General features: G+C 38.4%; 1 protein-coding gene across 5 annotated transcripts in view; it reads left to right on the forward strand.

The window, feature by feature from the left end:
• The window catches only part of KDM6A (lysine demethylase 6A), a 276,748-nt gene that overhangs the window by 133,373 nt on the left and 127,418 nt on the right, over positions 1-15,957 (forward strand). For 4 of the 5 annotated variants that reach the window (XM_036742806.1, XM_036742808.1, XM_036742809.1 and 1 more), the window contains exon 6: positions 5,441-5,561. The exons of the other annotated variant lie outside the window; for it this stretch is intronic. In XM_036742806.1, the coding sequence (XP_036598701.1) occupies positions 5,441-5,561 (121 nt within the window). The remainder of the gene's footprint in view (positions 1-5,440; positions 5,562-15,957) is intronic. 5 annotated transcript variants of the gene reach the window in all.

Below are 15,957 nucleotides of genomic sequence, written 5' to 3' on the forward strand. Positions count from 1 at the left end.
TATGGATGAGTCAAAAAAATTGCTCAAAATGCATACCTAGGCATTAGTAACAGGAATGTAGCACCCATACTGCTTAATAGCATGCATATTCATAACACAGTAGTGTTGTAGATTCAGTACTTAAGCATTTGACCATATAAAAGTTCTCAGAAAGAATACAATCTGACTTTTTAAAGGCAACATCCCAGAAAACTGATTTTGTCTGAAAAGGAAAAAAAATACTGATTTTCCTTAGTGGCACCTCAAATATCCCAAATAAGTATAGCTTTGCCACCAACAATCACTCACAGCACTGTTAGGACACATCTGCTCTCTCCCTCAGTTCCCACTGCTCTCTGAGTATTTCCTGTGCCACACTTTCCTTTTCCTCTCAGCAAGGTCCTCTCACCACATATGAATTAGGCTTCCTGTGGCATAAGCTGGTCATATGGGCCTATTAATGGGTGGGAAATATCTTCAAACTTAAATTACCATTATATTTGGCCCCAGGATCTTTCTTATCCATTACATAGGTCAGTGGGGCAATCAGTAGTTTTGGGATAACTGGTGTCAGTAGAACTTTACAACAATATAACAGGGATAACACAAAATAAGCATATAAAACAATATCATCATTCCCCCCTCGAACGAATGGGGCTCAAAATCTTGGGGTAAGGGGTGAAGATCTCTTCCTCGACAGCTTCTTCCTGCTGAAATTGGACATAGAGCTGTCGCTGTCCCAAGAGGTTGAGTCCCATTCTAGAGGTCAGTTCTTTAGCTGACTTCCGAAGCTTGGAGCTTGGTTGATGCCAGGTCCAGAGGTGAAACATTGGGGTCATGGACACGTCCTGGGGTGACATCCAGCTTAAGTGATCAGACATCTGCCAGGTGAATGGTACTAAGTCTGCAGGAAACAAATCTAGCAAACAAATTTAACAGACATAAATCCAAAAAGAAACAAGGAAACAATCATTCACAATAGAATATATGAGTCAAGGATACAATTTGATAATCATTTCCTCCTGGATAAACAACAGCTACAGTATTATCTTTTCCCTGTGCTATAATTTCTGCAGCCTTTGGAACATGCTGTAGCTTCAGTTTTACCCATACTTTAGCTGCCAATTTTATTCTGTCAGAGCCAAACTCCTCCTTTCCTCTACTAGTTATTTTAAAAGGAGGTCAGTCTTCACAGTGGGTATGGTTTCACAAGGAATAATAATCACTTGAACTATTCTTTCATTTTTACACAGCCTTATAGGATCTTTACCCAAATTTTGGAGTGTCACAATAATTTCTACTTGATAATTAGAATCTATTACTCCGGCTAATACATGTCTTCCTCGAGCTGCTAATCCTGATTTAGGTACTATCTGTCCAAAATGATTCTTAGGGATTCTCATACATATCCCAGTAGAGATTTTTCTTACCTCTTTTCTATCCAACCAAAAGTCCTCTAAATAATGTAAATGATATCCTGCTGAACCAGGTATTCTTGGACATGGTGGTGGGACATCTTCCCTCACTGTCCAACACTCAATATTTGAGACCTTAGTTATTTGCTGTTTTCTGATTTGCATATTTGGGGTCATCATTCTAGCTAGCAGTGTACTTCATCCTAATGGTCTACTATTCAAATTACGTAAAACAGTGAACAAATTATCTTTCCGATGTTGATAGAAATTATTAGAACTTAACTTTCAGTAATCCATTCTTTCTATCAACCCAGATGCTTGTGGGTAATGTGTAACATGATATATCCACCCCATATTGTTTAATACAGTATCTCTCCACTTCATTGTCTTTGAAATGTGACCCATTGTCACTTTGAATCTTCATTGGGGTTCCATAATATAGACTTATAATGTCTAAAGTTTTTCAGTTGTGGTTCTGAGTTGCATTTTTACAAGGACAAGCCACTAGTACACTTGAATATGTGCCAACACAAATATATGTAAATTTATATCCTTTATTTGGGATAGTGGTCCAGTATAATCTATCTGCCGAATTTGGGCTGGAACTTTTCCCCTTGCTAGTCCAATTGACATATTTAACATTCCTTTGCTACTTGTTTTAACAATGAATGAGCAATACTAATACCTCGATCTTGGACCCCTAAATGGCCAGCTGTTTGGTGGGCCCCTTTTTCTAGTGCCGAATCATCAGCTGGTATCAGAGCATGGACAATATGTTCAGTAGGAATCTGAAAAGCTAGTCGATCACCATGTGCATTGTACTCATGTTCTGGTGTAGTGAAGACCACATGAGCATCTATGTGAAAAACTGACAAATTAGTAACCAAAGACATGTACCATATATCTTCCCACAATTCTTTGCCCCAAACTTGTTTACCATTAATTTCCCAATTTTGATTTTTCCACGTTGTTTCAGTTGTCTGTATGTTTTCCACGTTGGCATCCATGTAGCTAACCCATTAGCTACTGCCCATGAATCAGGGCATGTCTTACTCGAGAGAAATGAGATACAGATATCAGGCCGCTTTGGGATAGGGGAACACAGACTATTAGAAGATTATACTTAATGAAGAAATCCAGGAACCAGAAGGGTGAAACATTATAGAGGTACTATAATTGCAAGGTAGTGTAGATCATTTGAATACAAAGAGGAAATAGATGAGTTCATTAATTGTATCTCAAGTTTGATATAAAGTCATGGTAAATAGAACATCTTAATTGGATATCTGCTGTACCAAAAAGAAAGTTGTTATTTAGTGGTGTCTGACTGTTTGTGGCTCCATTTGGTATTTTCTTGGCAAAGATCGTGGAGTGCTTCACCAGCTCCTTTTACATATGAGGAAACTGAGGTAAATGGGGTCAAACAATTTGCCCAGGGTCACAGAGCTAGTGTCTGAGGCTAGATTTTAGCTCTGGAAGGCCTGGCACTCTATCTACTGTGCCACATAGCTGCAGTTAATGATTTCCTCATCTAAAAATGTGGACCATATGTAAATGACATATAAACAAAAGCCATCAAAAGTATGCATTTTTTTTTAAATTCAAGAAACAATAGAAAATTCTAGATCTGATTTTTGTCAATAGGGAGAAGCAGTTGTTGGAATGTGGAAATGATGGAGAGTCTAATTCTGTTTCAATTCAACAAACATTTATTGGGCACCAGATACTGTGGGATACATAGAAAAACAAAAGAAGAACATAATCCTGCCCCACAAGAATAGATAAAGAGAAGATAGTTTAGAATAAGCTGACATGTCCCCTAAGTTGTTGAAGAGCAAATTTCAGATGGTTCAAAGGAATAATAATCTGCAACTGAAGTTAGCCCAGGAGGGATGGCAAGCTCTAAAGAATTAAATTTTGAAGACTCCAAGAGAGCTAGACCAAATGAGGCAAAAAGGAGCTCCATCTAAAAGAGACTATTGTACATGCACAAGGATCTCATCAACTGAGATTTTTAGGTGACATACAGACAACTGAAACAAGCGTAAGTAATAGAGTGTGAATTAGTAAGAATGTTTCAGTATTATTTAAAAAAAACACACAGCAGAAATCCCAAAGCTCAGAATGAGCTCATTTAAAAAAAACATTTTTTTTTTAAGTAATACCTATTCCTGGAATGGGTATAATAGTTAGTGGTGACAGAGAGTAGGCCGATCTGATGAACAACTATTTTACTTCTTTTTTCTTTGTCAGAGTGACAAAGTAGACCCTAAGTATAGCACAAACCTGGATTAATTGGGCAAATTTAAATCATGTGGTTCAGATTAATTTCATCCCCTGAAGTGGCTGAAGTGACTAAGTCAAAAATCTTTTAAAGTTCATTAACAGGAGAAGGTAATGGCAGAACTAGAGAAAGATAGTTGAAAGAATTGGTAATGTTGTGCCTGGAGGACCAAAGACTTTGGAGAGATTGGATAGCAATTTAGTTATTTGAAGGTTGTGTGGAAAAAAAGGATTCATTTTTGCTGGCCCTGGCATAAATAATAAAAATGAAAGAGTTAATTCAGGCCATAATATAAGGAAAATGTCTTAAAAAATTATCCATGTCAAAAACTAGCATTGGCTCCATAGCCAGGTTCTGGGATACTTAAGCAACGTTTGAACGTTCACTTGTTAAATGTTTTGTAGCTGTGTTGTTTTAAATTTTAAGAAACAAATTCATTGTATGGGCTAGACTTAGATGTAGATTAAGGTCCTTTATCACCCAGAAATTGTGATTCTCTAAATTTTATACCTACTTTTTGCTTCATTTGAGTTTTGTTTTCTCTCTTCCCTGTTGGTCTCCTCCTCTTCCTCTGTTTTCTATTCTCTGCAGTTTTTTTTTTTTAACCTTTAGTCCCTATTCATTTGAGCCACCAGGAATACTCAAGTGATCTTGTGTTTAGCTCTGTAGAGGTATTTATTTTGGTGGTATGCAGTGCTTAGACTATTGACCCATATGTTGTCCTCAGGGTAAATTAATTTGAGCTCACAGAGATTAATTATTATCTAGACCATTAAAAAAGGACAAAAGAAAATAAAAGAAAATCTAGTTTATGCCTATTATACTCAAATGGGCCTAATAACATATTTTTATAAAATGCTTTAGATTTGCCAAATACTTTCCATTCCTTTTCTTGTTTGACTGGTTTTGTTGTTGGCCTCATTGTAGAGGGGGGAAGCTTAAATTCAGAGACCTTCAGTGACTCTCCCAGGGCCCCATGACTAGCCAAGTCATTCATTAAGGTCTCCTGGTTTTAATCCTTGCTTTTGACCTCCCTGCACTGTACTGCTTCTCCTTTGTGATATATGGAAACAGAAAAGCAGCCCCCAAGAGCTTTCAAGTGAAGCATCGGTAAGCATAAGCTAGTTCCTGTTCTCTTTTTAAAACACGTTAGAGAGAGATGGGTTAGAGCAATGATTAAAAAGAAGAAGAAAAAACACCTGGGAAAACAGTTAAGTTTCTATAAATTTCTTGAGTCCCTAAATGATTTTCTCTAGACATTTAATGAAAAAGGAACCAAATAATTGGAGAATGATACTTCTCCCGGAAGTGGCAATTAGTATCTTCACATTGACTACAATTTCTGTCACCTGCATATACTAGTCTTTCTATTTCCTTGTTCCAAAGAAACCTTTTGCAAGATATTTGATCAACATTTTATATGAATGAAGAGGTAAGGATTTTTTTCCTCTTCAGATTACTGTAGGGAGGGGTATGGGGCTGAAGGTACTTTTTTGTAAACACCATAGTTTATAACTAAACAGGAGGCTGCAAGGTCCAGTATAAAGAGCTAGATCTGGAGTCAGGGGACCTAATTTTGAATTTGTCAATAACTACTCAGTGACCAGAGCAGTGCTTTGCATGAGGTAGGTGCTCTACAAATATTTATTGAGTTAAAAATGGTATGTAGTAAAAAATATGATTTATACTGTACTCCTTAGCAAATACATGCAAGTAAATTGCAAAAAAAAAAAGTGATATCTTTTATGTCTATTTATTTCAGGGCAATTAAAGCATTTCAGGAGGTGCTTTATGTTGATCCCAGCTTTTGTCGAGCCAAGGAAATTCATTTACGACTTGGGCTTATGTTCAAAGTGAATACAGACTATGAGTCTAGTTTAAAGGTAGGTTCTTGGGTTCTATTTCCCTACCTCCAGATAAAATTGTTATTTTGTATAGTTTCTTAAATGTGCCTAATTTTGGAGTTTGTATTAGCAATTCAGAAGCCAATTTAGAAATTTAGGTGATTTACTTGTTTATGTATTAGCCAAGGACTAAAATATTCACAAATGAGAATTTTAGGATCCTTTATCACAGCAACAAAAAACTTGTCACAGAAAAATATCTGACCTGGATCATCAGGACAATGTGATTTTCAGGGGACTAATATATACCAAGAGCCGTGTTAGGAAATATGTCAAATATTTTAGTAAAAATTAAATTTTAACGGAAAATATGTTTTTAAGGGCTGCATTGTCTTTCATTGAATTTCTCATTCTCTTCATTAACATTAACTTGTATCAATACAATAAAATTGTTTCTTGAATTGGAAGATTTGAAGGGGAAGAGTTGTTTGGAAATAGCTAAATTTCTTCACATAGTATGGAAGGAAATAGCTAAATTTCTTTTGATTGATGTAAATTATGTACTTAGACTTAGGAGAATTTTTCCAAAGAACTAAATTTTTTTACTAAGTTATTTTCTTGTGTAAAATAAAGGAGTTGTTCAAGATATATCCTACAAAGGCCCTTCCTGTGATCATTATCAAAAGACTTACTGAGCACTTAATTTCCTACATGTATTTGCTAGAAGTAATTTAAACAATTATTGTCTTTATCTTTTTGAATTAGGTACACAACTTGGGTGTTCTCTCTCAAGACAGACAGACAGACACACACGCACGCACACGCACACAAGCTCGCATGTGCAATAAATATCCAATTCAATAAAGCCATGACAGTCAGTACAGTATTTAGGACATTACTACTTAAGCGGTAGGCATTTAAGGTAGGTTAAGTTAAGGTGTTGATAATATGATAAATAATTATGGAACACTTATTAGCATTTTCTTAGGGAAATGATGAAAGTGCAGCAAAGACTTAACTGCATTAAGTTGTCAGGATTTGCTTACATGATTTGGAAGAATTCTGAAAGCTTCAGAGGGAGAAATGTTTAGAGAAGTGAGAAAAAACTTTGTTATATGGAAAAGTTATGTCGTGTTTCATCTGGATTATTCTAGATTGAACAGACCACTTTGCCAAAGTCCCTGTGCACAGATTTTTCTTGTCTAGGCAGTGTAGAAATTAAACAACCTTGAAAGAATTTTCAATCTATCAGTCTCTCTTTTCTGTACATTTTTCTTCTTGCATGGAAAACAAATTTCCCAGTGTAGCTTAACTTTAACTCAATATTTTTCATCAAATTAGGGAATTGGGATCATTTGTCATTTTTACTAATTTTCCATGAATATAATTTAGCATTAATAAAAATGATTGCTTTTAACCAGACCAGATATACATTCGTAGTAGGTTTTGTTGTTCTCACATTCCTACCCCAAACCCTAAAACAAAAAATCTCTAAGCTTCAAAATACACACATACATACACACAATCTTTTGGCTCCATAGAACCAACAGATCTTTTAGAGCAGAGATACTTAACCTAGTTCCATGAACTTTGTTTTTTTTTTTTTTTTTAATTTTTATTGTACCATTGCAATATAATTGATTTCATCTATAATAATAAATATATACACACACACGTGTGTGTGTGTGTGTGTGTGTGTATTTATGTACTTACAAACATTATTGAGACAAGGAGTCAATATCTCAAAAGTTTGGTGGAATCAGCCCAGATTAGTCCTTTTAACCTTGCTCCTCACCTTTTTACCTCAAGATATTCCTCCTCTCTTGAATCCCTATCCCCTTATATCATGCATTACCAGCCATACTTCTGAATGAAGGTAGAGGAAATTACACAACCATTCTGACTTGATCCACTACAAAATTACTTATATAACCTCACTGTTACTAGGCAATCGTATTCTAAGTTCTTGATCAACTCTCCCTCCCCCCACACTCTCAGCTGAGAACCTTGCTTATTTTTACAGAAAAAATTGAGGCCATTCACTGGGAGTTGTCTATTTTCCCTTCTTTTTGTCAGCTCTTATCTCAGGTGACTTCTGCCACTTTCTCCTCCTTCATCCCTGTCTCACATGATGATGTGACTTTACTTAACAAGGCTAACCTCTGTGCCTTTCAGTAAAGTATCCTCATTTAATCTTTCTTTTCCTGCTCATTATCATCATCTATCTTACCACCCCCCCCCCCCCGTCCCCACCTCCCTGGTTAAACTTTTCAAAAAGGCTGTATACAATAGATGCCTCCACTTTCTCTCCTCTTAAGCCACAATCTGGCTTCTGACCTTCTCATTTCCCCAACTCCTCTATCCAATGTTACTGATAATGTCTTAGTTGCCTAATCCAGTGGTCTTTTCTCAGTGCTCACTCCTCTTCCTTGATACTCTTTTCTCTCTAGGTTTTTGGGACACCATTCTCTCCCCTGTCCCCTTTATTGCATCCTCCTCCAGATCACATGCTCTAAATGTAGGTTCTAGGTTCTGTTGTGAGCCCTCTTCTGTTCTTTATCTTCCCTTGGTGATCTCATTGCCTCTGATGGCTTTAATTATAATGTCTGTTCTAATGAATTTCAACTCCTCTATTCCTTCAGCAGTGTGACTTCTAAACACTCTGTGATCCTGGCCATGATTCCATAGTATTTGCATGATTTCTTTTTGGCTGCTTTTGATTTATTTTCTCTTTGGCCCACCTGGGAGCTATGGAATTTGGCCGTAAAATTCCTGGGCGTTTTCGTTTTGGGATCTCTTTCAGTTTCTGTTCAGTTTTCCTTTATAATTTCTTGAAATATAATGTCCAATCTCTTACTATTTTTTCCATTGTTTTGCTTTTGTAATATGGTTTCTTGATGTCTCATTGAATTATCTTCCACTTGCCCAATTCTAATTTTTAAACAATTTTCTTCAGTGAATTTTTCTGTCTGTAACCATGCTGTTAATTCCCTTCATAATTTTCTTGCCCCAGTTACTCCTTTTATCTCTTTAACTTTTCTCCAGTCATTCCTGTTGAGCTTGTGTCCATTTTTCATTTTTCTTTTTTTTTTTATTTTTTATTTTTAGTATGGAATACTCACAAGTTTTTGAGTTCCAAATTTTCTCTCCCTACCTGTCCTCTCTCCTCCTCCCCAAGATGGCATGCAATCTGATATAGGCCCAATAGTTTGCCTCAATCTGCGTTTAGACTTCATAATTCTTTCTCTGGATGTGCATACCTTTTTCCAGCATGAGTCTTTTGGATCTATCTTTGAACCTTGCATTGATGAGAAGAGCCAAGTCTATCAAAGTTAGTCCTTACAGATACCGTGTGTCTGTAACTGTGTGGGGTGTTCTCCTGGTTCTACACTTCTCATTCAGCATCAGTTCATATAAATCTTTCCATGTTTTAGTGAAGTCTGTCTGTCACTCATTTCTTATAACATGATAGCATTCTATTACATTCATATACCACAGTTTGTTTAGCCATTCCCCAATTGATGGACATCTCCCTGATTTCCAATTCTAATGCCAACAAAAGAGCTGTTATAAATATTTTTGTACATATTAGTCCATTTCCCGCTTGTGTGATCCCTTTTGGGTCAAAGGGCATGCACATTTTTATAGCCCTTTGGGCATAGTTCCACATTGCTCTCCAGAATGGCTGGATCACTTCACAACTCCACCAACAATGTGACAATGTTCAGGTTTTCCCACATCCTCTCTAGCATTTATTATTTTCCTGTTTTGTCATGTTAGCCAACCTGACAAGAAAGACGTGGTACCTGAGAGTTGTTTTGATTTGCATTTCTCTAATGAATAGTGACTTAGAGCATTTTTTTGTATGCCTGTAGATATCTTTAATTTCTTCTTCTGAGAGCTGCCTATTCATATCCTTTGACTATTTCTCAACTGGGGAGTGACTTGTATTCCTATAAATTTGACTCAGTTCCCTGTATATACAAAATATTTTAGGTATGAGGCCTTTATCAGATTCTTTCCCAGTTTTCTGCTTTCTTCCTAATCTTTGTTGCATTGGCTTTGTTTGTACAAAAACTTTTCCATTTAATCCAGTTTAATTTTCAATCTCTTGTTGTGTCATGAATTCTTCCCTTTCCCATAAATCTGACAGGTAAATTACTCCCTTCTCTCCCAAATTGCTTATAGTATCAGTCTTTATTCCTAAATCATGAAGCCAACATGAACTTTCTTTTGGTATATGATGTAAGATACCAGTCTAACCCCAGTTTCTGCCATACTATTTTCCCAATTTTCATTTTTCTTTGAGGATTTGCTTATGGCTATCTTCATGTAGTTATCTTCTGCTGATTTTACATCTTAAAATTCCCTATCACCGTAGTAGCTTCTTATGATCTAGTTCTTTTGTTCTTTAGTCATTTTTCCAGGCTTTGAACTTGAAATTCAGCTTATTCACCTGGGGGTGGGGAGAGGACTTATCCCAAACTTTAGGCTTTTTCACTCTGTTTTCACAGCTAGTTTTTTTTGGGGGGGGGGGGTTTGTAAGTTTTTGGTTATTCCAAGGTGGTGTGATTGGGCAGAGGTGTGATCACTGCTCTCTTGGTCTGTGCTCTGGTCTTTACCCAGGAAGAGCCTTTCGTCCTTTACAGCCTCAAGCACTAGTTCTTCTCTTGATATTGCTAGATCCCTTTCTCCTATCCATCTGCAAGTGCTAGTGACCCTTTCTGCCCTAGACCATCTCTGATTTGAGAGTTCTGATTTGCAGCTGTCACAGTTGACTCCAAAGTCCACCACAGGTGTTGTCACCTGGGGCAGCATTGGTCTGGTCCCCACTCCAGTGTCACAGACTTCTTCCAACCTCCTAAGTTGTCTTGGGCTGGAAAGATAACTTGCCCCCACCCATTTTTTGGTTATACCACTTCAAAATTTGATTTTAAAGTTGACTAAAGGGGAATATTGGGAGAATATCATGTTTCCTGTGCTCCGGAGTTCATTATTTTCCCCCTTAAATTCTCCCTTCCCCATCCTGTCTACCTTTCCTATTACTGTAGAGTACAGCCTCCTGGTAGACCTGCCTGCACCAAGTCTCTCCCTTCTCCAATCCATTCTCCACTCACCTACTGAAGTGATTTTCCTAAAACACTGTTTTGATCATGTTTACCTCACTTATTCAGTGAGCTCCAGTGACTCTCTATTGCCTCCAGGATCAAATACTAAATTCTCTGTTTGGCATTCACAGTCATCTCCTTTTTCTAGTCTTATACCTTATTTCTCACCACATATTCTTCAATGAAGTGATGTTGGTGTCCTGGCTTAGTCACAGATAAGACAAGCCATCTCTTAGCTCCCCACATGCTCTCTGACTTTCCTCCATGCCTGAAACATTCTCGTTCTCACTGACTTTCCTTGGATTCCTTTAAATCCCAACTAAAATCTAACCTCTCTAGGAAGCCTTCCCCAACCCCTCTTTATTCCAGTGCTTTCCCTCTTTTAAGTATTTCCTGTATATCCTGTATATATGTGTTTGTGTATTGTCCCACTCATTAGATTGTAAGCTCCTTAAGGTCAAGGATTGTCTTGCCTCTATTTTTATCCTTAGAACTTAGCACATTGCCAGGCATATTAGTACTTAATAAATTGATATTGATTCTAACTTATGTGGATGTATATATTTTAATTAATATTTTATATTACATTTATTGGATGAATTAGGTATTTCTAATTGTTTCTTATAAGAATGTGGATCAGAACTATTCTTTTTTTTTTAATTTAAATTTATTTATTTAACATATTTGGTTTTCAGCATTGATTTTCACAACAGTTTGAATTACAAATTTTCTCCCCATTTCTACCCTCCCCCCCACTCCAAGATGGCTTATATTCTGGTTGCCCTGTTCCCCAGTCAGCCCTCCCCTCTATCACCCCTCTCCCCTCTCATCCCCTTTTCCCTTCCTTTCTTGTAGGGCAAGATAAATTTCTACGCCCCATTGCCTGTGTATCTTATTTTTTAGTTGCATGCAATAACTTTTTTTTTTGAACATCTGATTTTAAAACTTTGAGTTCCAAATTCTCTCCCCTCTTCCCTTCCCACCCACCCTCCATAAGAAGTCGAGCAATTCAGCCTAGGCCATACATGTATCATTATGTATAACCCTTCCACAATACTCATGTTGTGAAAGGCTAACTACATTTTGCTCCTTTTCAACCCATCCCGCTTTATTGAATTTTCTCCCTTGACCCTGTCCCCTTTCCAAAGTGTTTGTTTTGATTACCTCCACCCCCATTTGCCCTCCCCTCCATCATCCCCCCCTTTTATTTTATTTTTTTTTATCTTCCTCCCTCTTCTTTCCTGTGGGGTAAGATACCCAACTGAGTATGTATGGTATTCCCCCGCAGGCCAAATCTGATGAGAACAAGGTTCACTCATTCCCCCCTCACCTGCCCTCTCCCCTCCTCCCACAGAACTGCTTCCTCTTGCCACCTTTATGTGAGATAATCCACCCCATTCTCTCTCTCCCTATCTCCCTCTCTCAGTATGTTGCTCTCTCATCCCTTAATTTCTTCAGATATCTTCCCTTCATCTTCAACTCACCCTGTGTCTGCTCTCTCTCTTTTACATATATATATATATATATATATATATATTTATATGCATATTCCCTTCAACTACCCTAATACTGAGGTCTCATGAATCATACACATCATCTTTCCATGTAGGAATGTAAACAAAACAGTTCAACTTTAGTAAGTCCCTTGCAATTTCCGTTTCTTGGTTACCTTTTCATGCTTCTCTTGATTCTTGTGTTTGAAAGTCAAGTTTTTTATTCAGTTCTGGTCTTTTCACTGAGAAAGCTTGAAAGTCCTCTATTTTATTGAAACTCCATATTTTGCCTTGGAACATGATACTCAGTTTTGCTGGGTAGGTGATTCTAGGTTTTAATCCTAGCTCCATTGACCTTTGGAATATCGCATTCCAAGCCCTTCGATCTCTTAATGTCGAGGCTGCCAGATCTTGGGTTATTCTGATTGGGTTTCCATAATACTCAAATTGTTTCTTTCTGGCTGCTTGCAGTATTTTCTCCTTGATCTGGGAGCTCTGGAATTTGGCAACAATATTCCTAGGAGATTTCTTTTTGGGATCTATTTGAGGAGGCGATCGATGGATTCTTTGAATTTCTATTTTGCCCTGTGGCTCTAGAATATCAGGGCAGTTCTCCTTGATAATTTCTTGAAAGATGGTATCTAGGCTCTTTTTTTGATCATGGCTTTCAGGTAGTCCAATAATTTTTAAATGATCTCTCCTGGATCTATTTTCCAGGTCAGTGGTTTTTCCCAGGAGATATTTCACATTGTCTTCTATTTTTTCATTCCTTTGTTTCTGTTTTATAATATCCTGATTTCTCATAAAGTCACTAGCTTCCACTTGCTCCAATATAATTTTTAAAGTAGTATTTTCTTCAGTGGTCTTTTGGACCTCCTTTTCCATTTGGCTAATTCTGCCTTTCAAGACATTCTTCTCCTCATTGGCTTTTTGGAGCTCTTTTGCCATTTGAGTTAGTCTGTTTTTTAAGGTGTTGTTTTCTTCAGTGTATTTTTCAGTATTTTTGGGGGTCTCCCCTCTTTTAGCAAGTCATTGACTTGTTTTTCATGGTTTTCTCGCATCCTTCTCATTTCTCTTCCCAATTTTTCCTCTACTCCTCTAACTTGCTTTTCCAACTCCTTTTTGAGCTCTTCCATGGCCTGAGACCAGTTCATGTTTTTCTTGGAGGCTTTTGTTGTAGGCTGTATGACTTTGTTGACTTCTTCTGGCTGTATGTTTTGGTCTTCTTTGTCACCAAAGAAAGAATCCAAAGTCTGAGACTGAATCTGGGCGCGTTTTCGCTGCCTGGCCATATTCCCAACCAACTAACTTGACCCTTGAGTTTTTCAGTGGGGTATGACTGCTTGTAGAATAACGAGTTCTATGTTCCACGTTTGGGGGGGAGGTGCCAGCTCTGTCAGACCCGCACTGCTCCTCCCCCAAGAACACCCAACCCGAACTGGGCTTAGATCTTCGGCAGGCTGTGCACCCCTGCTCTGATCCGCCACTTAATTCCTCCCACCAGGTGGGCCTGGAGCCGGAACTAACAACAGCTGTAGCTGCCCCACCTCCACTGCCCCCGGGGCTGGAAGCCAAACTGCGAACTCCTTCCACTCCCACTGCTTTTCCCACTAACCTTCTCCGTAGTCTTTGGTGTTTGTGGGTCGAGGGGTCTGGTAACTGCCGCAGCTCACATATTCAGGGCGCTAGGGCCCCCTTCGCCCAGCTTCTGTTCTGGATGGTCCACGCTGCTCAGGCTGGGCTCTGCTCCACTCCGTTCCCAGCTCCCAGCTCCGTGTGGAATAGACCTCACCCAGAGACCATCCAGGCTGTCCTGGGCTGGAGCCCTGCTTCCCTCTGCTGTTCTGTGGGTTCTGCTGTTCTAGAATTGGTTCAGAGCCATTTTTTTTAGGTTTTTGGAGGGACTCGGTAACAGAGCTCACTCTAGTCCCTGCTTACCAGCCGCCATCTTGGCTCCGCCCTCAGAACTATTCTTTAAAAGCTTTTTTTAATGGAAGCATTTTCTGTATTGTAGGTAGATTCCATTCAGATCTTTTTAGTTCTTTAGTTAGTCTCTTGGTTTTTTGATCCAATTTTCTAAAATTTTGTGTTTTTTTTTTCTCCCTGCAATGGTGAGCCTCTTTATGTCTGGGCATCTTTTACATATCTCAATCTGACCCATCAATTTTCTTTTCCTGAGTATAATTGTATGTAAATCATTGGTTTCATTTCTTGCTATTAATTCAGAGGATCTGAGTCCATATTCTGCCTCTAATTTCCTTTGGCTTCAGTTTCTTTATCTGCAAAATAAGATGATTGGACTAAATGGCCTTCTGCGAACCCCTGCATCTATGACCTTTGAATGCTATGAAGATATAGATAGATATAGATAGATATATATAGATATATACATACATACACATTCACCCTGGTCTTTTCACTGAGAAAGCTTGAAAGTCCTCTATTTTATTGAAAGTCCATATTTTGTCTTGGAGCATGATACTCAGTTTTGCTGGGTAGGTGATTCTAGGTTTTAATCCTAGCTCCATTGATCTCCGGAATATCGTATTCCAAGCCCTTCGATCTCTTAATGTCGAGGCTGCCAGATCTTGGATCATTCTGATTGTGTTTCCACAATACTCAAATTGTTTCTTTCTGGCTGCTTGCATTATTTTCTCCTTGATCTGGAAGCTCTGGAATTTGGCGATAATATTCCTAGGAGATTTCTTTTTGGGATCTATTTGAGGAGGCGATCGATGGATTCTTTGAATTTCTATTTTGCCCTGTGGCTCTAGAATATCAGGGCAGTTCTCCTTGATCATTTCTTGAAAGATGATATCTAGGCTCTTTTTTTGATCATGGCTTTCAGGTAGTCCAATAATTTTTAAATGATCTCTCCTGGATCTATTTTCCAGGTCAGTGGTTTTTCCCAGGAGATATTTCACATTGTCTTCCACTTTTTCATTCCTTTGTTTCTGTTTTATAATATCTTGATTTCTCATCAAGTCACTAGGTTCCACTTGCTCCAATATAATTTTTAAAGTAGTATTTCCTTCAGTGGTCTTTTGGACCTCCTTTTCCATTTGGCTAATTCTGCCTTTCAAGACATTCTTCTCCTCATTGGCTTTTTGGAGCTCTTTTGCCATTTGAGTTAGTCTGTTTTTTAAGGTGTTGTTTTCTTCAGTGTATTTTTCAGTATTTTTTTGGGTCTCCTTGAGGAAGTCATTGACTTTTCATGGTTTTCTCGCATCCTTCTCATTTCTCTTTCCAATTTTTCCTCTACTGCTCTAACTTGCTTTTCCAACTCCTTTTTGAGCTCTTCCATGGCCTGAGACCAGTTCATGTTTTTCTTGGAGGCTTTTGGTGTAGGCTCTTGCACTTTATTGACTTCTTTAGGCTGTATGTTTTGGTCTTCTTTGTCAGCAAAGAAAGAATGCAAGTCTGAGACTGAATCTCGGTGCGTTTTCGCTGCCTGGCCCTATTCCTAGGCAACTAACTTGAGCTTTGAGTTTTTCAGTGGGGTATGACTGCTTGTAGACTAGAGAGTTCTATGTTCCACTTTTGGGGGGAGGTGCCAGCTCTGCCACACCAGCACTGCTCCTTCCCCAAGAACCCCCATCCCAGAGTGGGCTTAGATCTTCGGCAGGCTGTGCACTCCTGCTCTGATCTGCCACTTAATTCCTCCCACCAGGTGGGCCTGGGGCTGGAAGCAACAACAGCTGTAGCTGCCCCTGGGGCTGGGAGCTGAACCTCGAACTCCTTCCACTCCTGCAGCTTTTCCCACTAACTTTCTCAGCAGTCTTTGGTAGTTTGTGGGTTGAGAAGTCTGGTAAGTGCCGCAGCTTACTGATTCAG

Source organism: Trichosurus vulpecula, chromosome 2, assembly GCF_011100635.1.
Source record: "Trichosurus vulpecula isolate mTriVul1 chromosome 2, mTriVul1.pri, whole genome shotgun sequence".
NCBI lineage: Eukaryota > Metazoa > Chordata > Mammalia > Diprotodontia > Phalangeridae > Trichosurus > Trichosurus vulpecula.